General features: G+C 42.5%; 1 protein-coding gene across 1 annotated transcript in view; it reads left to right on the forward strand.

Annotated features, from left to right (window-relative positions):
* Positions 1-27,388, forward strand: part of JDP2 (Jun dimerization protein 2) — a 160,437-nt gene that overhangs the window by 104,657 nt on the left and 28,392 nt on the right. Inside the window, exons 2-3 of the mRNA XM_044073915.1 lie at positions 3,134-3,357; positions 26,755-26,859. Coding sequence (XP_043929850.1) covers positions 3,157-3,357; positions 26,755-26,859 — 306 coding nt within the window. The 5' untranslated portion in view covers positions 3,134-3,156. The remainder of the gene's footprint in view (positions 1-3,133; positions 3,358-26,754; positions 26,860-27,388) is intronic.

Raw genomic sequence — 27,388 nt, forward strand, 5'->3', positions numbered from 1 at the left:
TGAATCCCATCACATGGATCCAACATTCAGATCAGCGCTTGAGTTCTTTCCTGGTAAATGCATCTCTGGTGCCATCAAGAGAGCAGGCTGTGGAAGTGTGAGATGTTGTCAGAGCAGGGAATTTTTGTCAAAGCTATCGGGTACCGTTACAGAAGGATCCCACTGTAGTGAGGAAAGGAAAATCCAAGAAATCAACTTAAACTAGAACAAAGTGCATCATTTTCCATTCTGCACAGCATGAGCATACTTGAGGTGCATCTTCTTCTTCTTTCGGCTTTTCCTGGTTAGGGGTCACCACAGCGCATCACCGTCCGCTCATGATTGGCAGTGGAGTTTTACGGTGTCAAGTTGCCAGCCCGGCGCCCAACCTTCCACAGAAGGCACACACACACGCACTCACACCTAGGGCCAATTTAGTGTGTCCAATCCACCTACAGCATGTCTTTGGGATGTGAGAGGAAATCGGAGCACCCGGAGGAAACCCATGCGACCACAGGGAGGATACGCAGACTCCACACAGAAGGCACCCCAGCCGAGGATCAAACCGGAGAACCTCTTGCTGTGAGGGGGCAACGCTAACTGCTGTGCACTGTTTAAATATTTGACTGTTTATTTCTTATAAACGATTCAAGACAGTAGCTCACATGTCCGCTTTCATTTTTGTCATATCCTTTTGGTGTTCTTTAGGACTACATCTGATTTTCTGCAAGCTTTAAAGTAGACCTTTTTCCTCATTTACAAATTATTCACTGTACACTACTTTGCCAGCTGTAACTTTGGACTGCTGGTGTTCCCTTCCATACTTAACAGAAATGCAGTATAGCAGTGCTGTGACAAAGGAAAGCCTCAGAATGGACTGCAGTTCTGCGTTACTGCTGTATGTGTTGAAAGAAAACGGTTCAGAGAATTGCTTCTGATGTCAGTTTGAGCTGAAGGCAGCACAGTTTTTATTATTGAAAATGGACAGCATGAAACAGCAAATTTGTCTTACAGAATGCATTACTGTTAAACTTTTCAGAAAAATTCAGTTACATCAGTGTGGCTGGATAAGTCACAAAAACAGTGTCATCAGTTTGGGTGGCTAGTCAGAAAAACCCTGCCACATCAGCATGACTCGAAGCAGGTAGCTAATCAGCTGTGTTCATTATGATAGGACCTAAGGGTGCATTTGTAAGTTTTTGTACACTTTCCATCAACTCTTTTAATCTGTCTTCTTGGTGGAGGTCCATTTAAAATTTCAGGAAGGACATACTGAAATATTTTACTCCAAGATGCTTCAGGAAAGAGGAACTGAGAAGGACATGATCATATTTAATTGCAGCAGCTGGCTGCACATTCTGTTACCCTGTAAAACAGTAAAAACAGACACCGTGATTTAAAAGGAGCATCTTACAAGAAGTGAGTGAGTTAATTATGAGTATAAAACATGTCTAGCAGTGTTTGGTAATTTATAGCAAGCATGACTGAATGTCATTATGAAAGATGACATTTTGTACTTGGGTCATCAAGAGGTAACTGCAGGAAGAGTCCCAAGTAAAGGATTTTACAAGATTAATATTGACAGCATCAGAGCTGGAAGAAGATGAGGTGGAGGCTTGGGTAAATGGTAAGGGATGTCAAGACAGAATTTTATGGTAATGTTTACTGTATGACAAGGTAACTGAACTCTAGGGCATAGGAATAAAGAAATGGTGATAACTCTCTACCTCACCACAGATTGTCTACTTATGTGGGCATATCCTTAATAAAAAGCTTATGATTTTTTTTTTTTAATTCAGAAATGCACAACAAAAATCAGGAATGAGGGAGAGGGGATTGCACTCAGGAATGAGGGAGAGGGGATTGCACTCAGGAATGAGGGAGAGGGGATTGCACTCAGGAATGAGGGAGAGGGGATTGCACTCACGAATGAGGGAGAGGGGATTGCACTCACGAATGAGGGAGAGGGGATTGCACTCTGGAAGCTTAGCAATCATGTTTTGTGTTCCAAAGATGAGGGAAAGAACTTCAACAGCACACTTCAAGCAACTTTCCAAATCTGAAACTTAAAGTGATACAAAACGTTGCTAAGTTGCATGAAGCAGAGTAGCCCTGGAGAGGCATTGACATCAAGCCTCCCCTCAGCCCTTTACCAGCAGCCCAAGAGAGGCCAAGTCTGAAATTTAAGACCAGAGGAACATATGCATACTGTAAAAGCAAATGATAAGGACACAGATGTGAAAAAACAGTTACATATTCAGCTCTCCAACATGAATTTAACAAACTGTCTGCTTAGGTATTTGTAATGAAATCTAGAAATACTGGTGTTTTAGCACAGGAAAGAAATATGGTGTCAGTAGCACTTTTGTATTTGTTTATTTATTAGCTGCTCTGCCTCTGATTAAATTTATCCTGAAGTTTGTTCTTTTGACTTTTTGCATGCATTTTGCTACAGCAGTCCACTTTTCTGCATTTAATTTTATGACCTGAAGTGCCATTTCTAAGCTGTTATCAATACATTGTGATGTGCATGTTTGTTACAATGGAGTAAGTGAACTGTGTTGTATAGGTTTATGTAACCTCTGACACAGAGGATCTATGGCATTACATCAGACATCCACATCCTGAAGTACAAAACATCAATCTCAAAAGATTAAATCTAAACTAAAGCAAAACAAAGCTGGAAAAAAAACACGTTTTATGCTGGGGGCAAGCCCTGTGCGTCCCTCCTGCTTCTTGTATGTGTTAACTAATTAATTATGTGTTGCATATATGTATTAACTACTGTATTTTTTGCTCAACACCTGGGAAAAAGCACCCCACCCCCATTATACCATGACTTCCCAGAAGAGATGCTGTCATTTTTCAAACATTCAATTTTTGTCTGTCAAGCTGACAAAAAATATCCACATTCTGAACATTTGACATAAAATGGCTCCCAAAACAGAATATTCTTGCCCTTGTGGTAGTCTTCTTTTAAACATTTTTTTATGACCTTATGTGCTGTTTCTGCGCAGTTATTGGTACGTTAACACGATGTGCTGCTTTGATAGAGTAGAGTAACTGTGTTGTATAGATTTATGTGGAAAAGATTGACTCTGAAAAATAACATTCTTGTCCTCATGCAGTGTTGCCTTTTTTACCTTAAAAACAGGTTGTTGTAGTTTTTAGCCTGACATGATGCCTGGACAGATTCCTGACCCCTCCCTGACTGCAGGCTCCCTCCCTGGACTCATGCCACTGGCCGGAATACCTACCACTACCCTGACAGCTGATGAGCCAAAGTATGCCGACATCCAGAACATTCGAGCTATGATCTCTCCTCTGCACTTTCTAGAAGTAAAGCTGGGTAAAAGGCCACACCCTATCAAAAGTGAGGTGAGAGAAAAATTGATTATTTTGTTTAGCTTGATTTATATTTGCTTATGTATTTTCCCTCATAAATTGCATTCATAATTTGCTGAGAATAACTGAGCTGAAAAAATGTTTACATTATTTATTGACATTTGATTACTAAGGAAGTCTGACTGGGAGGGTGCCCATTTTCAGCGGAGGATTGAGGAGAAAAGCTACAAAGTATCATTTTACAAGCTTCAAAAATAATACAAAAACATCTATAATTAAAATTATACCAAATTAGACACAATGTGACAACACTGGTTAACAACAGATCCAACTTGTATGACAGTGTACCATTTAGAGTTTAGAGAAATGAAAGTTCAACATGAACATGCATTATAATGTGAAGTACAAGAAAAATAGGGTTATGGCATATGTAGTCAGGGGAGAGAAACTGATTGTAGTTAGGAAGTGAGCACAGAAGGGGGGGGGTAAGGAGGTGTGAGGTATGAGTAGATACTTCATATTTAGGGATATAGTTTATCCTAGGGTTGAGCAAGAGCAGAGCCAGATTTTGGCCTAGGGGGTCTTTCATTGCTGTAAAGGACAGGATAGATGCACTTGATGGGTATAGTTAAGGAGTTCCAGACTTTAGCAACATTGTTTGAGTACAGACCATGCCTAGCAGATTTGATAGGTTTGTGGACAGAAGTTTTCCATTGGATCATAATGACAGAGTGGGAACATAGCTGTGTCGAGTGGGAACATAGCTGTGTCGAGTGGGAACATAGCTGTGTCGAGTGGTAATTTGTATCTGACAAGCAGATGGATGCTGAATAATTTTATAGGTGGTAAAAAGCTGTATATGTTAGTTGATGAGGTAGATGTTCCTTGTGCTTCACCGTTGCAGTCCTGACTTATCTTATGGGATTTCTTGCTTTGGAAGCCCTTGGTCTACCCGAATACGAGAGCAAAAAACTCCCCCCTCCCTGAGGTGGCAGACTCCCTATGCTGGCGTCAGGACGGTTGGGTGTAAAGGGAGCCAGCTGACGCCCTGACATCAGTTTTTCTTGCCGTCGGATCCCAAAGCAGTTGTGAGTGCGTTGGTCAATCTGCACTGGTGTGAGAAATTCTTCTAAAGATAAGTACCCCATTGAGGAACTCTTTTCTTACATGTGAGTCAGTTAATTGTTTACGTTGTGGTAAACAGATCCCACACAGACTTTCATATCTTGTGTGTTTTAGTTCCAAACCACAATATATCAAATTGCCATCTGTGCCCCTTTTCAATACTAGGACTACAAGGCGTAGGGTCAAAATATTGTCCAAGCACCTTAGTCAGCAATCCGCATCCCATCACACGATGGCATCTGTTGGGCATCCCAAGGTTGAGCTCTCTAAAGAAGAAAGAAAAAAAGACCCAAACTTAAGAGCTTCGGATGACAACCTTTCTCTATCTTCCAGTCCCCAAAGGCTCATCTCAGAGGAAGGAGAGATGCCTTCGCAGCCCCCTTATATGAGCGAGGTGGTGGTACAGCCCTCTATCAAGACCCTTTCAGAGTCCGACATGCTGTCAGGTCTCTCAATTTCAGCTCAGGCCTTGGCATTCAATTTGTTGGTCGGGTCCAGAGTTGCTAAGCAGACCTCTGCTGCTTCCAGTTAACAATCCTCAGCTGACATCCCTTTGGGCCATCTCCAACATCTGGTATTTCTTTCAAGAAGACTGGCATCAGAGTAGTGGATGTGCACAGACCCAAGGTAAAAGCAACATCTAAAAAGAGCTTGAGCCTTCTGGCTTCTACCCCACAGGTTATCAGCACGATTTGGTCAGGTTGATCGAGGACCTTATTTCTTTGGTCAGAGGCAGACAATCTCCCCTGAATCTTCACCAGGAAAAAGGAAGAGACCCTACATCTGAGACCTTTTCAGAACCCCTGATTCAGAGGAAGACTCTGATCAGGAGGACTCTGCCCTTGAAGATGAACCCTTCCTTACCTCCTCTGAGGATTCTGATTCAGAGGAGGTGTTACCTTCTGCTTCATCCCCAAAGACATTACCTTTGGGAAGGCATTGCATGCCATGAGAGAGTTTTTCCAGTGGCAGGCAGAGGAGTAATCCCAAGCAAAAAAGAGGGTCAGGGAGTTCCTTGGTCTCCTTCAACACAAACCATTGGCTATCCCCCCAGTTTTGGAAGTGGTAGAAGATGTTTTTATGGAGTCATTTGTCAATCCAGACGCTCTTCCCTCAGCCCCTCATTAACCACACCAGTTTTACAGGGTACTAGACTTGCATAAATTGCTTTTTAAGAACCACTCTGCTGACCCAGAGGTTGTCACCCCAGGTCCCAAAGGAGTTAAAGCTAGCACTTCTAAAAACCCATTACCTACGGACAAAGAAAGCCGTGTTCTTGACAAATTTGGGAAGACTGCACTTCATCTTCCCTGGCCTGGAAGGCCCTTCGTTACCAATTCCATATGACAAAATAGCAGCAAAATATTTTGGAAAAAAAGAAGCAAAAGATTTCCTCTCCGAAGAATGAGACCACCTCCAAGGAATTGCTGGCTGTCTGCCATTCCAGTTCCCAGGTAGCTAAGCACTTCTTGGGCTGTGGATATGATGGCCTAGAGGCATCTTCCCAAGCTGTTGTCTCTGGCTCAGACATCAGGAGGTGTGCTTGGCTTAGAGAACAGACATTACCAGAGCATGTGAAATCTAAACTGCTACAAACACTCCTGGATAAGGACTTACTTTTTGGGACTAAGTTAGGTAAAATCTTCATTTGTTGTGAATCATATCTAATATATTTTATTTCATTTGTGAATTAACACAAAATAGCTTCAAATACTTTCATTCTCAAACTATCAGCCTTAGAGTATGTCCTTAAAAAAAAAAAAAAAAACTGTAAACCTCTCCTGATTGTCAAAACTGTATTAGAATGCAAGTTAGAATGATTGTGCACATATTCATTTTCTCCAAGTGGGTTCAGTATATGACTGATTTAAATGTATTTACTTCCCTAATTCATTAATTTATTAATTGTTTGAGTTTGTTCACTGATCAAGTGAACAAGTCTTCATCCCCATTTCAGGCATTAGCTTGGCCATAAGGCACACAAAGTGAAATATTTATACAAGACCGAAGTAACGGTCAGTATTGTCAGAAACTGATAGGTACACGAATATATAAATACAGAGAAGTGAAACTACTTTATTACTAACCTGGTAAATCTGAGTAGCACAGACTAATTACAAAGTACATTTCAACAGTTCGTATTGCACTGAAGTGGGACTACTTAGGGGAACAATAAAATTAGCTGTGGTCACTGTAATGTGGCACTTGCAGGCATCAAACAGGAATGTAGTACATATTCTTAAGTACCTTAGTAGGTTGACATTACAACAGAAGCAAATTTCCTGTATGCTTTTCCATAAACGTGATCTTTTCTGTCCGTGGAATATACTGCCACCACCAAAGATCCCTGTACAGACAAAAGTGTAATTTAAACAGTAATCGGACCATCTTTCTGTGACTTCCCTGTGAAAGATAATCACAGGGATTCATTAAAATCCCCAGCAAGGGCTGTAGGTCACAAAGTAAAAAGGCCCTGTTACGATGCAACCATTAGCAATTCATGGGTGCATTAGCCACAGTGAGAAAATACCCCATTATCTGCTAATTTGCATGTCTATGAATTGCAGTTGACTACTGCAAAGTGCAGATCTACATTTCCCGTGGTAGTTTGTGGCAGTTGCATCATGTAAGCACCGGCACCCCTCCCCTCAGTCATTCTCTCACACATAGACGCACACAGTAAAACACACATGCCCACATATTCCTTACCTGTTCCTGTTGTCAAAATGTCCACGGTGTCTCCTTTTCCCATACCCAGGTAGTTCACAGATGATTATAGTCCATCCTCAATGTCAGACAAGTTTCTCACTTTATATCTTTCAGGAAATGCATGCTAGAGCAAACGCTGTTTATGAGGTTGAAAGGTATGCCTAATACTTCCTGGGTCTCTCCCTCATAAGTCATGATGTGTTGCAGGCACTACATAATGTCAGAGATCTTCTTTATATAGTAAAAAAAAAAATCTGCTATTCTAACTTGTCTGTTGGTGCAACTGGCTAATGCAAGGGATCCTTGTGCCAAGGATGCATGGTTTAAGATCCTTTTCAGCTCTTTCTATTTTTGTAAACATTTACTTAGTTTATAGTCTGATCCTCAATGTCTGTAGAGGTTGCCCAGAGGACTAATCTCTGTATGAGGTGGGAGGGTACAGGGTTTTGAGGTCTTAGTGCCTTTTATGGCACATGACTTTTCCCTGGTAACTGGTGGATGTTCATCGTGTTTCACTGTTGCAGTGATTACTTTTGGGTTATCCTGCTGGCAGATTACCGGCAGACGGCCTGAATTCCAAAGTCCTGGTCCGGCGTCAGTTGCTGTTGCCTCTTCCCTAACGTCAGTGCGCCAGGGGTATAAAAGATGCAGCCGACGCCATTTTCTTCAGTCTTTCTTGCCGCGCGGTGCCCGAAGCAAAAGCAGTTCGCAAGTGCCGGTCGGCCAACTCCTGAGATTTTCAACCAATTTCAGAACCGAAGTCTTCATTAAAGCGAAGTACCCTGTTGGGGAAACTTTTTTCTTGCTCCAGACCGATGTCAGAAAAAGTTAACAATTGTATTTCTTGTGGGAAGCAAATACCTCATAAGGATTTTCATTCTTACTGTATTCCTTGCCTAGGCCCTGACCACGACGTTGCTAGCTGTCTGTTTTGTGCTAGATTTAATCAACGCACTATTAAGCGTTGGTTCGATTTTGCATTTCTTTACTTTGGCCGAAGATTTAACTATATAATGCTGTCGGAACAGCCGACAACTGGAGTTCGACTGGGCCTCTGGATACTCAATGTATTGGACACTCAGAAATCATTCCCTCAGATGGGTCTGGAGCTGCTGAGCAGGCATCGGCTTCTGAGGGTGTCTTCAGACCTACAAAGACTAAAGCAGTTCTAAAGACAAAGAAACAAGTACAGCATTCTCCTAATCAGACTTCCATGCCTAAAAATCAGATGCTTAAAATGGTCGAAGACCTAATTTATTTGATCAGGGGTTCCCATCCCCCTCCTGATAAGAGGCCTAGGCAAGAGACAGAATATGATTCTTCTGATCAGGTTTCAATTTCCTCTGATTCCTTTTCTGAACAGGGATATTCTTTTCCTCCCTATGAAGATTCTGATGCTGAAGAATCCATTCCTTCAGCCTCTCTTCCTGAGGATTACTCTTTTGGGGAAACCCTGCATACCATGAGGGAGCATTTTCACTGGGAGAGCCAAGATTACTCAGAATCTAAGAAAAGGCTCAGACTTTCTGCTACTACCTCAGCACAGACCTCTTGCTATTCCACCTGTTCTAGACATTCTAGATGTATTTTCAGAGTCCGGCCTGTCTCCTGACTCTACCCCCTGCACCTGCTAAGCCAGACAGATACTATCAGGGTCCCAGACTCGCATAAATTCCTATATAAAAACCCCGCTGCTGACCAGAAACTACATCTCAGGGTCCCAAAGGGGTCAAGGCTTCCACTGCAAAAAACCCTGTCCCCTCTGATAGGGATTCTAGGGCACTGGACAGATGGGGGGAAAAAAGTTTACACTTCTGCTACCTTGGCTGTAAGGGCTTTAAATTGTCAGTTTCATATGCTTAAATATCAGCAATACTTAATGTCACTGCTTAAACAGAAAATGTTGACAAATTCTGAATGTTCAGAGAACAAGGAAATGCAGGATGTATTGCATGCAGCTGAACAAGTGGGAAAGCATACTTTGCAATGTGGTTATGATTCACTGGAGGCCTCTTGCAGGGCTGCTGTTACAGGTTCTGTTATTAGAAGGCATGCTTGGTTAAAGGAACAGAATCTGCCTGATCATGTTAAAGCAAAATTATTAGATGCTCCATTACAGCATGATACTTTGTTTGGTACTAAAGCAGAAGAGGTGTTGAAGAAAATGGAGGATAAAGCGAAATCCATGCAGACAGTTAAGGATTTCTTACAGGTACAGCCACCCAGATTTAGCAGGAACTGGCCTTCAAAAAATTGGTCCTTTCCAGTGTCAGACAGGCCACAAAGAGGCAGATACAGATGTCCCAGAGGCAGATCTCAGCCCCAAGGCTCATACAGGCCTAAACAATGGGGTGCTCCTACCTCCAAAAGCAGAGAAGACAAATCACAACCTTACAGGAAACGGTCCCAATGACTTTTCTCTGCCAGATCCAAGCACTTATCTTTTGGCAGCCCCCTTAGGGGGAAAACTAGCACTTTTTTCACCAAATTGGCAAATGATTACCCAGGACAAATGGGTCTTGAACATAGTGTCCCAGGGCTACAGGTTCCATTTTCACACCCTACCAAGGGCAAAAGGTATGCCAGACCTGCCACACAATCAACGGGCAGAGGAACAAAAGCAAATTACATCCCTCATGGACATGAGGGCCATTCAGCAAGTACCACAGCAAGAGCAGGGGCAAGGATTTTACTCGAGACTTTTCTTGGTGCCCAGAAAGGACAAAACCTGGAGACCAGTACTGGACCTGTCAATACTAAACACATTTATGGATGTTCCAAAATTCAAGATGTTGATTCTACAGCAGCTACTGCCCATGCTGGGCAAGAAGGCTTGGCTCGTAACTTTGGACCTAAAAGAGGCATACCTGCATGTCCCAATCAGACAATCTTGCAGAAGATACCTCAGATTCATAGCTGGCTCAATGCACTACCAATTCTCTGCACTGCCCTTTGGCTTATCTACTGCGCCCAGAGTCTTCACAAAATGCCTGGCACCAGTAATTGCATTTTGCAGACAAAGAGGAATTCAAATATATCCCTACTTGGACGACTGCCTTATTCAAGCAGAGAACAAAGACATTCTTCTAAAGCATCTGGCATTTGTAAAAAGATTACTAATTTGCCTAGTGTACACAGTAAATGAAAAGAAATCAAAACTAGTACCCTCTCAAGAGATAATATTCCTGGGAGCAAGCTTAAATACAACTGCCCAGATGGCTTATCTCAGCCAGACAAACAAAGGCAACTGACCTCTTACTTCCAAAAGTTGGCAACAAAGACCCAGTTATCTGCAAGGAAAATCCTGCAGGTCTTGGGCTTCATGGCATCCTGCATTCTACTAATTCCATATGCCAGACTGCATATGAGGAAACTGCAATGGTATCTAAAAAGTGTTTGGACTCAGCATTGCCACAGCCTGGAGACAGTAATTACCCTCATTCCCTGCCTGCAACAGGAGTTTTGATGGTGGGCACAGGCCTGTCACCACAAGGGTCTGCCATTCACTTTACCCACAGCCAGACAGACACTAACAATGGATGCATCAGATTATGCCGGGGGGTCCATATAGCAGGAAAATGTATTCAGGGCACATGGCCGCAAGCCAGATGCATCTTCATATCAATAAAAAAGAGATGGTAGCTGTTCAGAATGCCCTGACAGCTTTCAATGATCTACTTCATCCAGGGCAACTACTGATAAAGACAGACAATACTACAGTCGTAGTACATAAACAAGCAGGGAGGCACACATTCCTACCCCCTCTGCAGACCAGCAATGACCTTGTGGGACACAGCATTGACTTGTCAAGTTCACCTGCAAGCACAATTCCTGCCAGGAAAAACAAATACTCTGGCAGACGAACTAAACAGAAACCTCATGGATCCCCACGAGTGGAAACTGGATCCACAAGTCTTCAGCATGATAACAAGGAAATGGGGATGCCCAGACATAGATCTGTTTGCCTCCCCTCACAACTGCCAATTACAGAGATTTTGCACAAGGATTTATCACAAACAAGCATGGAAAGTGGATGCCCTATCCTTCAGCTGGAAAAACCTAACAGTATATGCCTTTCCTCCACTGCCTCTTCTTCCCAAGGTACTCCTAAAGGTCAGACAAGAGAAGCCAAAAATGATACTGATTGCACCACACTGGCCACGCCAGCACTGGTACCCAATCCTAAAGAGCTTGTCTCAAGGTCCAGCATGGATATTGCCTCAAACTTCTCACTTGCTGACCCAACAAAACAATCAGATTCTGCACAGCCAACTCAGGATCTTAAATCTGACAGCATGGTGGATAATGTAGCCATTCAGAACACTCCTCTGTCAAAAGCTGTTATGGATGTTATTTTGGAGGCCCAGTACCAGAAAATCTTATGCAGAAAAATGGAAGAGATTCTGTACTTGGAACCAGGAACAAGGCATTGACACGTATGTACCAAATATTCCTCAGATTTTACAATACCTAACTGAGATGCTGGACAAAGGCCTTTCCTTTTCATCAATTAAGATTCATGCCTCTACCATTTCAGCCCATTACAATACGGAACCACCTATCTTTTCTCATCCTTTAATAAGGCAGTACCTCAGAGGGGCCAAAAACATCAGGCCTCCAAGGAGAGCACCAATACCGGCATGGGACCTCAATTATGTCTTGGAAAAACTCACACTGCCTCCTTTTGAGCCAGCCTCAACAGCTGATATAAAATTCTTGTCCTGGGAAACAACTCTGCTCCTAGCAATAACCTCTGCAAGACGTGTCTCGGAGTTACAAGCACTCATGGCTGTGGAACCTTATCATTTTTCATCCAGACAGGGTTTCTCTGAGGACAAACCTTACATTTATGCCTAAGGTGGTGTCCAGTGTGGCCCTCAACCAAACCATTCACTTGCCTACCTTTTATCCAAACCCACAGAACAAGGGTGACAAAATTCTGCATTCTTTGGACATACACACAGCTACACTTCTACTTGGACAGAACTAAAGCTTTCAGAAAGACTGAGCAACTTTTAGTGACATATGCTGCAGGATCACAAAGAAAGGCTATCTCAAAATGGACTATTTCTAAATGGATAGGTCATTGCATTCGTTTCTGCTATTCACAGCATGGCAAATCAGTGCCTAAGGGCATTAGGCCTCATTCTACCAGAGCAGCAGCCACTTCAGCAGCCTTCCTCAGAGGAGTACTAATCAAAGACATCTTAGAGGCTGCAACTTGGAGTTCAGTGCACACTTTTACAAAGCACTACCACTTACCTCTTTACTCTAAATCCAGAGCAGGCTTTGCCACTGCAGTTCTGCAGGGCCTCATAGCCTGTCCTAATCCTATTTAGCTCAGCCACCCATCCTCAGCTTTGGGATTCAACCCAAGAGTAATGACTGCAACAGTAAAACACAATGAACATAGTACAGTTGTGTACCTACCATAAATGTAGATGTTGGAGTGTATTCACTGTTGCAGTCCAGGTTACCCTCCCACCGTCCCTTTCTTTTGCTGGGGTTTATCTGTACTTCTCTATTCCATACAACCTATGTGGTGTATTTGCTTGCAGATGAAGGAACTGTTACTTTAGTGCATGTATGTTTATTAGTGTAATATATTTAGCCTACCCTTTTGAGGGCACCTGACATCTGGGGCAAGAAAAACTGAAGAAAATGGCATCGGCTGCATCTTTTATACCCCTGGCGCACTGATGTCAGGGAAGAGGCGACGGTAACTGACGCCGGACCAGGACTTTGGAATTCAGGCCGACTGCGGGTAGCGTGCCAGTAGGATAACCCAAGAGTAATGACTGCAACAGTGAATACACTCTAACATCTACATTTATTGTACGGACACAACTGTACTTTCCCTGCACCTTTTATTACATATATGCCTTTAATGCACATCATATTGAGTATTCCTGGTATCCAGTGTTCCTACCAAATTTCTATTCTGTTTACATGGTGCTCAGGCACGAGAACAGGGTTATCTGTGGTGTCTAGTGCAGCTCCCCCAACCACTGATCCCTTTGCTGTTACCCGAGAAGTACTTTGCTAAAGTAAATCCAAGCACTCAGAAGTAAAGTAGAATCCTTTAATGAAATCACAGTTAAGTGCTTTCTTCCTTAAAGCAGTCAGGTCTTCATCAGAACTCTGAAATGCAAAAAGCAGTACTGATTCTGACCCTGCTGAGGATAAAGATACTGAAATAGTGACAAGTTTCTTTTGTCTTTAGTTCTCTAAAGTTGGCGAGTTTGTTCTTTTGTGTGCTACTGAGAGAAAGTGAATACAGTCATGGGAGGATGACTAGTTTTAATGGTATGCAAAGGGGGGGGGTAAAGAAACAAGTTCCCCAAATATTTGCAAGACAGTTCTACAGCTGTTGAAAGAAAAAAAAATGTCATTGCTATTTCTAATGGGAAGTCGCTAAAAAAAGAAAAAAAAACATTCTTAAAGGTTTAAATTCCGTGCTATTTAGATTTATGGACTTGATTGATATTGTCTCCCATTTAAAGCAGTTAATCTTAAAATACTGTTTCTGATTAACTAATGTTAATACCAACATACTGCGTATAAGTTGTCTGTCTTCTTAGGTAAATGACTCATCTGGTTACAGTTCCCCAGGTTGTTTGTGTCAGTTTTTTGAGAGGAGTGTTCTAAATTTTGTATACTGCCCAAGAATACATTTTTTGAAAACTGAATTTTTAAGAATGAAGGTCTTTATGAATATTTCCTGCTGATAAGCCTGTTGTTATTACTGCTGCAGACCAAGGGGATGGGGTAGCTGTGAGACCCAGACAAGATCATTTTGGAAGCTGTTGGGTAAATGGAGACTGGGATGGTAAACATTATATAAATGTATTTTCTGGCTGTTTCTGGGAAATTTAAGTCAAAAAAGAAGGAAAAATGATGAAAATTTGTACAAGGTCCCCATCCTCTTATCCCAGGACCACAAAGAAACATGGCAGCAAGGAACCTGATTACTGTTAGAAAATGTAAAGCAGAAAATGAGTTTAAGGTCATTACAGATACCAAAAGTAACTACAAATCTTCATTTATTGGTGGAAATTAAGGAATAATGTTTTCCAACGCACTAATTTGTAATAATAGCATCTTTTCCATTCCCAAGGATGTAGCCAGTATATTAGCAGAGAAATTTAGTGCTAAGTTTACTCCACCTGTTGACATGGTTTCCACCTGTTTCCCAGAAAGTTTAGTTTCCTATAAAACACATTGGAACAAATCTTAACCCCTGTCAAAGAGTAAAACTAATACTTCCTCAGGACTAGAGAACATACCAGACTACGTTTTCATCAGTGCCTTGTATGCATTATTTGAGTCTTTACTTAACCTGTTCAGCATCAGCCTATTTCCAGGGTTTGTGCCTCATGCCTGGAGATCAGCCACAGTGACATTCCTTCACAAGGGTGGCCCCTCTACCGACTCAAGCAAATTGAAGGACCATCAGCCTCACCAGCTTTGTATCCAAAGGCATGAACATATCCTAGCAGAAGTCATATCTGTAAAGCTAGGTAACTCAACTGATCAAGATCTCTGTCAAGTTTGTTTTGTGAAGGGCGGGTCTTGTCTCCCAAACCTAGTAGGTTTCTTTGAAAAGGTTACAGAGACTGGGGATAGTGGTTTCTCATTGCAGACAACTTATCTTGACATGGCCGAGGTTTTTCACACTATTCTCTTTGCAGGTACTGTTACAAAATTATGCAAAGTTTAATGTAAAACTTTGTGTTAACTGCAGGAATTGCAGATGGCAATGCAGCAGATCTCAGTTGAGAGAGTACCCTTTCAGAACATAAAATTGTAATTAGTGAGGTACCTCAGGGGTCAGTCCTCGATCCTCACTTGTTTGGCATTTGTTTTTCAGACATCTTATCTAATATACCATAGGTGTGGTTTATCAGGTTTGCTGATGAATGCAAGCTGGGCACTGTTATCCACTACAGCTCCAGCAAGGGCTGGAATGTGCACATACCTAGCTTATTAAAAATGGTCTCAAGCTAAATGCAAAAAAGTGCAATGTGGTGGCAATCAAGCTGCTTCTATCCCATATGTTATGAGTGCTGCTGCCCTTCTGACAGATACAATCATAACAGGTACTTATGTGCACAACTCCCTCTCATTCAGTCGTCATGTGTCTACCATAAACTTTCTATCTGACCTAGATAATTTCCAAGGGAATATCTTCATATTCCAAAGAAGTCATCCTGTGACTGCAGTCCTCCCTTATCAGACCCATTACAAAATTCACTGTCCTATTGGTACAAGGTAAAGCATATTGCTGAACTAGAAATACCCCAGGTATATTTTGCCAAAAAAATTTAAAGACCTTCCTGTGATGACCATGCCCTAGCCCAGCAATCAAGGAGCCTCAATCCTCACCACTAACACCAGGGAGGTCGTCTCCTAAAAGAGGAAAGGATAACTAATACACAGTAAAGTACAATTTCCCTTAAGTGCACACAGAGATTAGTCAGTCTGGGGCTGGTTGCTCCCTTGCTCACCAGGTCCCCAATAAGACTCCCCACTGGCACAGCTATAGGGTCCAGGTCACAGCCTAACTGGGCAAGCTAAAACCTCCAGTACTGTCTCTGTCCAACCAGTGCTTCATGTCCCTGCCAAGTAGCTGACACAATATACACACACACACACACACACACACACACACACACACACACACACACACACACTTTGAGATAAGTATTTATACACTTCACAGACACTCCTGGGAAAGGCTGACAAAGATTCCCCAACTGTGCCCCTTTACCCAGACTGCACGGTAGTAATTACTGCCACCACCCAGTAAATAATATCCGCTACTAAAAGGCCCTTAAAAGGGTGTGCAATATTAATATCCAGTGGTAATGTGACTATTCAGTCTAAGGGTTATTGGAAGGGCTTAGACAGTAAACTCTAAATATATAATGTACTCTAAAGCATAATTTATCTCTACATAAACCAGCCACAGGTAGAAGGTTTTAAAAATATTTATTAATAAATAATTAAAAAACAAGACAAAACTACTACACCACGGATATATCTAGGAGTTCACAGATCACACAGAAACTTAAAATAATACAGTAGGGCAGGTCTGATTTCAAAGAAAAATACCTAATTAATCTTTACTAGCTTTAACACTTCCTACAAGAAATCACAGTGCTAAAAACTTACATGTGAGCATAAGCAAAGTGCTGGTAAGTTGGATATCAAGATCAAAATGCTCCTAGTCTCTTGTGAGAAAGTTTATAAAACATCACTAACAAACATGTCTCTGGGTCCTCCCCAGATTACATCATTTTTGACACTTAGGTTTTCCCAGTATTCATATTGCATCATCTTGACACCTGCTCTGAGCTCCCAGGCTAATAGAAACCCAATTTACATTATTTAGCATGCTAACACCTGCACAGGAGAATACAACACTAAACGGCATTTCACATATATACTCTAACAATTAGTCCTTAGTTAACACAATAGATAGAATGTCTTCAGCCAGCCTGACCGGAACCAACTTTAAAGATCAAAGAATGTCATAAAATCATTTCAATTTCAAAAGACAAATTTCAAAGGCTTGACTTAGGTTTTCTTTACAGCAAGGGGGCAATGTTGTAACAATCTTGAAGTTCACATTTTACAGTGTTTTTCTTTCATTTAAAAAACACAAGCCTGTATTTTACATTTATTTATACAGTTGATAGAATTATATATCAAATTCTATTTGACTAGGCTGGCAGCCTTCGCCCATCTCTCCCCAATCGTCACATGTCCCCCCCCCCCCCAGGGAACTCGAGCAAGTTTTTCAAGTGCCCCTTGAGAAACATTGCTTGAGTGTCAGGTCTGTCTGGGTGTACCTCACCCCATTCCCTGTCTTGAGAGCCCATTTGCATTGGCATTGCTACTCCCACTGCGGTGCTGCACTGACATATATGCTTGCAACCCCAGACTCCATCTTAGTAACTTGGCATTTTGCTGACTAGCTCTGTTTAACCATGTTAGAGGGTTGTGATCTGTCATCACAGTGAATTTTCTTCCATACAGATAAGGCTGAAGTTTTTGTAGTGCCCACACTATGGCTAGACATTCCTTTTCTACCGCTGCATAGCATTCCTCCCTGGGTTGGAGCCTATGACTGAGATAAACCACTGGGTGCTCTTCTCCCTCTGAAGAAATCTGGCTAAGTCCAGCCCCCACCCCATAGTTTGAAGCATCAACCTGCACAACAAAGTCTTTTCTGCAGTCTGGACTGGCTAACACAGGGGGTCCTCCCAAAGCTTCCTTAATCTTCTGAAATGCTTGCTCACATGCTGGGGTCCACACTACCTTATCTGGCCTGTTCTTCCTTGTCAGGTCTGTGAGGGGAGTAGCTATGGTAGTATAATTGGGAATGAACTTTCTGTAGTACCCTGCTGTCCCCAAGAATGCCCTCACCTGCATTTTGGTAACAGGTGCAAGCCATGCCTGAATAGCTTCCACTTTGGCAGGTTCTGGCTTTATCTTACCACTCCCCACTCTATGTCCTAGGCAGGAGACCTCTGCCATTCCCACCTGACATTTGCTCGGCTTAATGGTCAACACTGCCCTGTGTAGTCTGCCCAGTACCCCCCTAACATGCTGAAGGTGCTCTTGCCAGGAGTGGCTGTAGATGGCAATATCATCCATGTAAGCAAGGGCAAACCCTCCTGCTAAGATATGATCTACCAGCCTCTGGAAAGTCGCTGGGGCATTCTTCATCCCAAAGGGCATCTTTGTGAACTCATACAAGCCAAAAGGAGTCACAAAGGCTGACTTGTCTCTACCACTGGGAGTCAAGGGCACCTGCCAGTAACCCTTGGTAAGATCAATGGTTGTAAGATACTCAGCCTCACCCAGCTGCTCTAAGGCCTCATCTGTCCTAGGCATGGGGTAAACATCTGACTCTGTGTGACTATTTACTTTCCTGTAATCCGCACAGAACATATTGCTGCCATCCTTCTTTAACACCAACACCACTGGTGAGGCCCAGGGACTGTTGGACTCTTGAATCCCCCCCTTGTTCCAACATCTCTTGTACCTCCTCCCTCAGAGTCTGTTTGACTCTCTCAGGCACCCTATAAGGGCCTGCCTAATAGGCTTTTGGGGTGCTGTATCTACCTGGTGCTGCACCAGGTGGGTGCTCCCTGATTTCCCGGTGAACATGCCCCCAAACTCCTGCAACACTGCTCGGATTTCTCGAACCTGGGTAGGAGATAGCTGCTGGGACATTGCTACCCCTTCCACGAGGTGTCAGCCTGAGCCTCACTGAGGAGATCAGTCCCCAGATCTCTCTCAGACTCCTCCTGCAATCCATTGCAAATGCTCAGCACAAGGGCTTCCCTATCATGGTAAGGTTTCATCATGTTAACATGGTACAATCTGTGCCCCTGCCATCTGCCTAGCACTTCCACCATGTAGTTAACATCACTTACCTTCCTTACCACCTTGTAGGGTCCCTCCCAAGCTGCTTGCAGCTTGTTGTGTCTGACAGGAATTAGAGCCATTACCTACTGCCCCACAGTATATTCTCTAGCTCGAGCATTCCTGTCGTACCACACCTTTTTCTGTTGTTGGGCTTCTGCCAGGTTCTCCTGGGCCAGGCCCATGAGTTCCCTGAGCCTTGTCCTGAGGTTCAGGACATATGCCACAACAGACTCCTTGTGAGACTCACACTCACCTTCCCACTCATCACAAATTAAATCTAGAGGTCCCCTCACCCTATGCCCATACAGCAACTCAAAGGGTGAAAAACCTGTGGATTCCTGGGGAACCTCTCTCTTAGCAAACAGATGGGGCAAATTATTTGTCCCACTCCCTCTTAAAGTGATCTGCAAATGCCCGTAGCATGGACTTGATTATAGAGTTTAACCTCTCAACAAGACCATTAGTCTGGGGATGGTAGGGGGTGGTCTTCATGCGCTTCACCCCACAGGACTTCCACAGACAAGCCAGCAGGTCTGACATAAAATAGGCACCTCTGTCATACAGTATTTCCTTTGGGAAACTTACCCTGCTGAAAATCTCTAGCAAAGCTTTTGCCACCTTCTCTGCCTCAATGGAGGACAAAGCCACTGCCTCAGGGTATCGTGTAGCATAATCTACAATCAGTAGGATATACTTTTTCTCAGTGGAACTTGGGGTACTCAGAGGACCCACAATATCCAAAGCTACCCGCTGAAATGACACTTCAATCACAGGCAAAGGCATTAAAGAAGCTCTCACCTTGCCTCCTGCCTTGCCTACCTTTTGGCACTGCTCACAGGTCCTGCACTACCTTGTTACATCTCTGGAAATTCCAGGACAATAGAAGTTTTGCATAATATGCCTCTTTGTACGTTTTATGCCCATATGACCTGCAAATGGAATATCGTGGGCTATGGCTAGAAGTGCCAGACGATAAGTTCTAAGCACTACCAACTGCTGTACTCTCTCACCTTTTAGCCCTCCCTCAGGGGTCCACTCTCTGTACAGTAACCCTTTGTTCCAGTATACAGATTCCCCCTTCCTTTGAGAATCAGGTGCCTCCCTAGCTACCTGCCTCAGGCCTTGCAGTGTAGGGTCTGCGAACTGAGCCTGTCACAAGTCTCTCCTTGTAACCCTTCCCATCTCCCCTTCCACAGGAAGTCTGGCATCCTCTGATAGCAGTGCCTCAGTGTCAGCCTGGGTACTACTACTCACTTCTACCTTTGCAGTTACTCTGTCTAAGGGAACATCAGTACCCACAAGCAGCTGTGGCTCACATTCAGTCTCACCGCTACAGCGTAGTTCACCCCCTGAAGTAACCACCTCAGCAGTCCTGGCTGCAAGTATGCAGTCTGTCTGGGTCTCCCCCAGGATACCAGACCCACATGCTTGTCTCCTAGCCTTACTGCATGTAACTGCACAAGTACATAGTACTGCCTCATCCAAATCCTTCCCTCTCCGGACATCTGCAGGATGGTAGTTCCATATCCCTGCTATCTTAAGAAACACACTGTTGGCATTTTGTCTTTACCACTTACTGGCTCCCTCACCTTTGGTTCCCCACCTTACCTCCGTGGACATCTGTATGCCACATGGCCCCACTGGTAGCATTCAAAACATTTAACCCTAGCTCCTGTATATGTACCTGGACTAGTAGCTTCCCCTGCTACTGGCGGATTCTGTTGGGGCAGTCTGTGCTGCCCATCATGGGTTCCTTTAGACCCATGAGCAGTACTGGGGGTCCCCTTCCTGTACAGGGCTGTCCTGCTTGCTAGGTATACGTCTCCCTTCTTCCCCAACTCCTCTGAAGTAGCACACTGTTTATCAGCTAACCAGATCTTCATGTCCTCAGGCAAAGTGCTAAGGGCTTGTTCCCTTACCAAAAGGTCTGCCTGCCCTTCAAAAGTGGTGACCTGACATCCACTCACCCAGCTATGAAAATAAGTGCTCAGTTCAACAACATATTCACATACATTTTCATCTGCCTTGCGTCTGTGCTCACAAAACTTTTTCCTATACATTTCAGGTGTTAGCTTAAAACATTCTAACGTCTTTCTTTTTACAGCAGTATAATCAAAACAGTCAGTGTCATGCATTTTTGCTAAAGAAGGTACAGCTAAAGAAGGTACAGCTTTACCATGGAGTAAGGGGATCAGGAACCATACCCAGAGCCCTTGGTCAACTTCATACTGTTTACATACCCGCTCAAACATATGAATGAAGCTATCAAAATTATCCCCCTCTTTAAACTGTGGAAGAAATTTACTGACCTTTTGTGCTTCTGGGGTCTGGTTACTCCCTTCCCCATTAACTCCATGACTCTGGTGAAGAGTCAGCATTTCCCTCTCATGCTTTCTCTGCCATTCCTATTCTTCAGCTTCTAGACTCCTCTTTTTCTCAGCTGCTTCTAGTTCCATACGCTTGGCCTCCACCTGAAGTCTCTTTAGCTCGAGCTGGATTTTTAAGTCCACTGCAGAAAGGTTGAGCTGTCCATTCTCCGAGGATAGTGTATCTCCACTGTCAGTCTGACTGTCCTCCAGGCTGCTGTTTTCTGATGTAGCTGTAACCAAGGCTGCAATCAGGTCTGCTGTAGTCAGGTTTCCATGCACCAGTCCCCTAGCCTGGCACATCTCCGCCAGCTGGCTCCTTGTTAGCTTTCCATAATCTTGTGTTGGCATACTGCCTGCTCACCCTGACTAACACTAAGCTAACAAAAGAAATAAAACAATTGTGATCTGAACTCTGAGTATACACTGCATGGCTGTTTTAGAGTACAAAACACTTTTAGAGATCACTGTACATATGCTACAGGAATTCGCTCTACCCACACCACTACAAGCCAGTTAGTATGTGAAGTAGATCCCACCACTGCCACCACTTGTGATGACCGTGCTCTGGCCCAGCAATCAAGGAGCCTTAATCCTCACCACTAATGCCAGGGAGGTCATCTCATAGAGGAGAGGAAAGGCTAACTAATGCACACAGTAAAGTACAATTTCCCTTGAGTGCACACAGAGGTCACAGTCAGTCTGGGGCTGGTTGCTCCCTTGCTCACTAGGTCCCCAATAAGACTCCCCATTGGCATAGCTATAGTGTCCAGGTCACAGCCTAAATGGGCAAGCTAAATCCTCCAGTACCCTCTCTGTCCAACCAGTGCTTCGTGTCCCTGCCAAGTAGCTGACCCAGCACACACTTTGAGATAAGTATTTATACACTTCAGACACTCCTGGGAAAGGCTGGCACAGATTCTCCAACTGTGCCCCTTTACCCAGACTACACGGTAGTAATTACTGCCACCACCCAGTTAATATCCGCTACTAAAAGGCCCTTAAAAGGGTGTCAAATTATTACTGTGCAATATTAATATCCAATGGTAATGTGACTATTCAGTCTAAGGCTTATTGGAAGGGCTTAGACAGTAAGCTCTAAATATATAATGTTCTCTAAAAGCATAATTTATCTTTACATAAACCAGTAACAGGTAGAAGGTTTTAAAAATATTTAATAATAAATAATTAAAACACAAGACAAAACTACTACACCACAGAGATATCCAAGAGTTCACAGATCATACAGAAACTTAAAATAATACAGTAGTACAGGTCTGATTTCAAAGAAAATACCTAATTAATCGTTACTAGCTTTAACTCTTCCTACAAGAAATCACAATGCTAAAACCTTACATGTGAGCATAAGCAGAGTGCTGGTAAGTTGGATATCAAGATCAAAATGCTCCTAGTCTCTTGTGAGAAAGTTTATAAAACATCACTAACAAACATGTCTCTGGGTCCTCCCAAGATGACGTAATTTTTGACACTTAGGTTTTCTCAGTATTCATATTGCATCATATTGACACCTGCTCTGAGTTCCCAGGCTAATAGAAACTCCATTTACATTATTTAGCAAGCTAACACCTGCACAGGAGAATACAACATTAAAAGGCATTTCACATATACACTCTAGCAATTTGTCCTTAGTTAACACAATAGACAGAATGTCTTCAGCCAGCCTGACCGGAACCAACTTTAAGGATCAAAGAATGTCATAAAATCATTTCAATTTCAAAAGACAAATTTGAAAGGCTTGACTTAGGTTTTCTTTCTGCAGGTAGAGGTGCAGTTAGAGGTGCCAAACTCAGTGCATTTCCAGCCTATGGAACATGTTACCATGCTGCAGGTAGAGGTGCTGAACTCTGTATTCCCAGCCTATGGGACATGTTACCATGCAGCAGGTAGAGGTGCCGAACTCTGTATTCCCAGACTATGGAACATGTTACCATGCTGCAGGTAGAGGTGCTGAACTCTGTGTATTCCCAGCCTGTGGAACATGTTACCACGCTACAGATTGAGGTGTCTAGCTCATTGTATTCCCAGCCTGTGGAACATATTACCGTTACAGGTCAAACAAAGTACTATTTTGACAACTTAATGCTAGTCTTAATGGATGGCTTGGTATACACAAATTACACAAGGATTTTCAGGTACAGCCATGCTTTGCTTTCAGAGCTGAGCATTAAGTGCTTAAAGGGAGAGACAAACTTTTAAATGTGTCGCCTTCAGGGTTTATATGTCTAGGCATGTTGTGGTCCTTGTGTTAACTTGCTTAGTATTCTTCTTGTGTTCCTATGTAGTTACATTCCTAAAGTCTAAAAAACACAAACTTGGTGCAGGCAAGGTTTTAAACAGTTAACAGCATCTGAACAGGTTAAATCATACATCCAGATGTTTGAGTTGTGTGAGACCGTTGGATCCTCTTCTGGCCACCCCACTGTGGCAGCTGTATTGGTACCTGATTCAGATGTACTAGATTTTTTTTTAAAACTAATTTTAGAGTGTGCCCATTTAAGCTCAAAAATGCACTTTACTGTCCAACTAGAAGAAAGATGGCTCCTGGCCACCTTGGATGTGGAGTCAAATTCATTCTCTTTGTCTTCTTGGTCCAAAACTGCAACCACATTTTAATGCACACACATCCCTTCTGCAACATTTTTTTTTCAGTGACTGTGCTACCTTCCCTCTCTAGTCCTGGCTGATGTGCCCCCCCACTTGGACTTTGACTTTGGGAGCTAAATTTAACAGCTGTTATGCAGATCATTTTATGAGTCATTTTGAATAAGCTTGTGTGTGATGCTGAGATCCCCTGTTTTTTTTTTTTTTTTACCTGAACAGCTTCAAGAGGTACTTGGATGATTGCTCCCTGGTGAAGAGAAGTCTCTTCTAAGAAACAGAAGGATTTGTATTTAAATCGGATACATTTTCATTTGTTTTTCATTATTAAATATGATGGCTACTCAGTGCATTGTTTGGATGCACTTGCTCCTTTTGACAACATTGTTTATGGCCAGATGAAAGGTAACTTCATGACTAAGAGATAAGTAACTGTTTTGTTAAGTGCAGCAAGAAGTGAGGCAACAGTTACATCTAAAAACAAGTTATAACTACATGTGTTACAGTATGTGGAGCTGCATTCCAGTTTCTGAACAAACATTGGTACTTAATGTAAGAGAAGTCTTGTGCCATAATTAAACAAGTAGGTGGAAGTTAGATTTGGATTAAAGAAACTATTAAATAATGTATTGAGTGAGAGTGGCCTTGTGCTAAGATTCCATTACATCCTCATTTTCTGTGTAGCAGCTATTTGTAGGGAGAAAAGTCAGTTTTCCACAACTAATATTTTTTTGAATTTAGGCAACTTCATGCAGTGCTAAATGGTTCATGTTTGTATGTACATCTAGAAATATATATCAAAAATAAATATACATGCACATCCATGCATATCTATCTATATGCATGATTATCTTATGAATCATTTGCCACTCACTCTATGAAATACATACATACTATTTTTACATGAAATGGAACTCCTGACACTTGTTAGCTTACTTACCCTGCATTTTAGTACTGGCTACACACGTCTGTTAATGTTTCCTTCCCGATTCTTTTTTTTTTTTTTTTTTTTTAATCAAGTATTTTATTGGCTCAGTGTTTACTATGGTCATCTTGTTTCACTGGCTGAATTTCTTCCCTCAGTGACTGGTTATAGTTAGCTCCCCTATTTGCATATCACTTCCCAGTGGCCAATTCTGTCCCTTTACTCTAAACATTCTAGTGAGCTGTCCCATTGGCTGAATCTTTTCCCCTCACTGACTGGTTCCTACTAACCTCCCTTCTTTGCATATCATCTCCCATTGGACATTTCTGTAACTTTACTTCTGTCGGTCAGTTGTTTCTCTGTATGTAACCCCCTGCCCACTTTGCATATTTAAAGGCTGTGTCTGTACTAAGACTATGGGTCTGAGGAAGGCTTGTAATAAGTACAAAAATGCTTATATTCTGGACTGAATAAAATCAATCGTCTACCAGTGTGATGTCTGACTCCTGTCTTTTAATTTCTTAACGGTAACTACAACTAACATTTGTTATAGTATTTGCTTTATTATATACATAAAATGGATATGTGCAACTGTACTGCATTTTAAATAAGGAAGACTTCAAAGAAATTGAGAGAAGACATTGAAGCTTTTATTAGATCTTTAAAGTGGCCCAAAAGCTGATACCATATTAGAATACAAGAAGCATCTTCCTTGTGCTGTGTTTGAATTTTTTTGTTTTGTGGGGTGTGCTTGTGGCTATTTGAATAAAAGCCAGCTAACTACTACAGCTAAAAATGCTCCACAAAGATTAAATGAAAAGTTAGATTCTTAATTTCATATGCACTTCTAAGTATTTATAGTAAAAGTGATGTTTTGTCACTTTTAACACCCAAGTATAGTTGAAGCTTACTTTGCTGCTTTGCAGTGTGTTTAAGTGATGCCCTTTTTATCTCTAAGCTGAAGAGGCGTTTACATTTGGGTAAATCAATTCTATTTATTGTATTTTCCCTGAGATCTGTTAAATGCTGTTGAAAGATGTAGTGTTTGCGTGCTTGTAAGTGTGTATGTGAGCTTGTGTTTTAGAGGGAAAATGTACTCTTGTGTCTACCTCCATGCAGTTTTTCCTCTTTCAACAGTGGTGGTATGGCACCAAATATTGTCTTAATTTATGTATTTGTTTATTTTGAATAGTAGACCGTTTTGGGAGAGCTTTGGAGAGCATGTGTAGCATTTGGGTTTGTAAGAATAGTTGAGGGATGGAAGAAATTAGGGGGATGTTGGAGGTTTTTTTTGCATAGTCTGACAAGGAATGTGTGGTTCTGATAGTGTGTGGTTCTGTAGTGGGAGTCCATTTTTTTTTTGTAGTGGGTTGCAATATGTGATGCACAAATTTGAGGTTAATGTCAACAAGGATGCCCAGAAGTTTTTTTAGGTTATAGTTTAAATTCTTGTGTTAGAAGAGGTTATTCTGAAAGAGTTGTTTCAGTTTGGTATTCAGAAGTGAAGAGCTTACATTTTTTGTTCGGATTTAAAAGTAGAGTTGCATCTTTTAGCTGAATTTCTGTAGCAGATAAACAGTTTTGGGTGATGTCCTGAATTACTGGTAGTTATGGGACTGTGCATATGAGGGTTGATTCATACGCATATTGAACTGTGCTAGAGAGGTGGTTGCCGTATATAGTTTGTTCATAAAAATGTTAAATGGAAACCTAATATTTATCTGTGTGGAATGCAGACACTGACTGGTAAGTAGGAGAGGGTTTCCATTTGACTGTTTTCTGTCTCAGATAGCTGAGGAATCATGATAGAGGATTGTGGTGAGGCTAAAGGAAGAAAGCACAGTAAGATGCTGATTGGGTTGTGATAAATCGTAAGAGCAGTGAAGATACTAGGTTGCCATCATTTCTAAGTTGGTGTATGATATTGGTGAAGTTGAGGAGAACAGTGTTAGTACTATGGTCAGGTTCTGATGATGTATCTGGTTTAAGATTCCAGAGTAAATAATTCTGATAACTTTAAGTAACGTGGTGTGGTCATGTCGTGCACATGCATCATTCATTTACCCTTTGTGAGTGCAGCAGTACTTTTACTGGTAGGCACATTATCAGTAAACTCGTTATCCCCCCCCACACACACACTTTCTCCTGACATTTTTTCACTTGGGCTTGGGTTTTCTAATGTGATACAGGAAAAGCAAACCATTTCAAGTCCATAATCCATGCAGGCTTTTATTTTTCATTTTTTAGTTGGATGAGGAAGAAGAAAGAAGAAAAAGGCGCCGAGAAAAAAACAAAGTTGCTGCTGCTCGATGTCGAAACAAAAAGAAGGAAAGGACAGAATTTTTGCAAAGGGTAAGTGGACAACTTTTTGACTTTCTGACTAAACTATTTCTAGTAATTCAATCCAAAGAACCTTAGTCATACCAGCAGCCACCATTATGACCGGTTGTTCCACTGGAACAGGACATTGCTGGTGAGACCTCCTCGGACAGTCCCCCCGAGGAAGTGCCTCGCAAGCATAAGTGTAAGTGGAGTCCTTAACAGAGGACACGGACTTGGATGAAGGGGAAGGCTCCCCAAGGTCACCCCCCGAGGATGTCTCCTTTGGAGACATCATGGAAATGCTCAGGATTGGGGGGGGTCTGCCCCCAAGACTTCCTCCGAGTCAGTGTTCCTGGAGGCATTCGAAGCAGGCCAGTCTACCTCTTGGGTGTCCCGACCCTGGTGGACCTTATCACCACCAGGGTGTGGAAGGAGCCGGACACTGTGGAGCCAGTCCCCAAATGCCCGGATAGAATTTTGAGTCCCCCTGCAGACCGGTCCCATTGGAGCAAGGGTCCCCCCGTAGATGCCATGTTGACGGTGGCAGCCACGAAGAGGG

The sequence above is a fragment of the Protopterus annectens genome, chromosome 6.part0 (genome assembly GCF_019279795.1).
Source record: "Protopterus annectens isolate FY-2018-M chromosome 6.part0, PAN1.0, whole genome shotgun sequence".
NCBI classification, from domain to species: Eukaryota; Metazoa; Chordata; order Ceratodontiformes; family Protopteridae; genus Protopterus; species Protopterus annectens.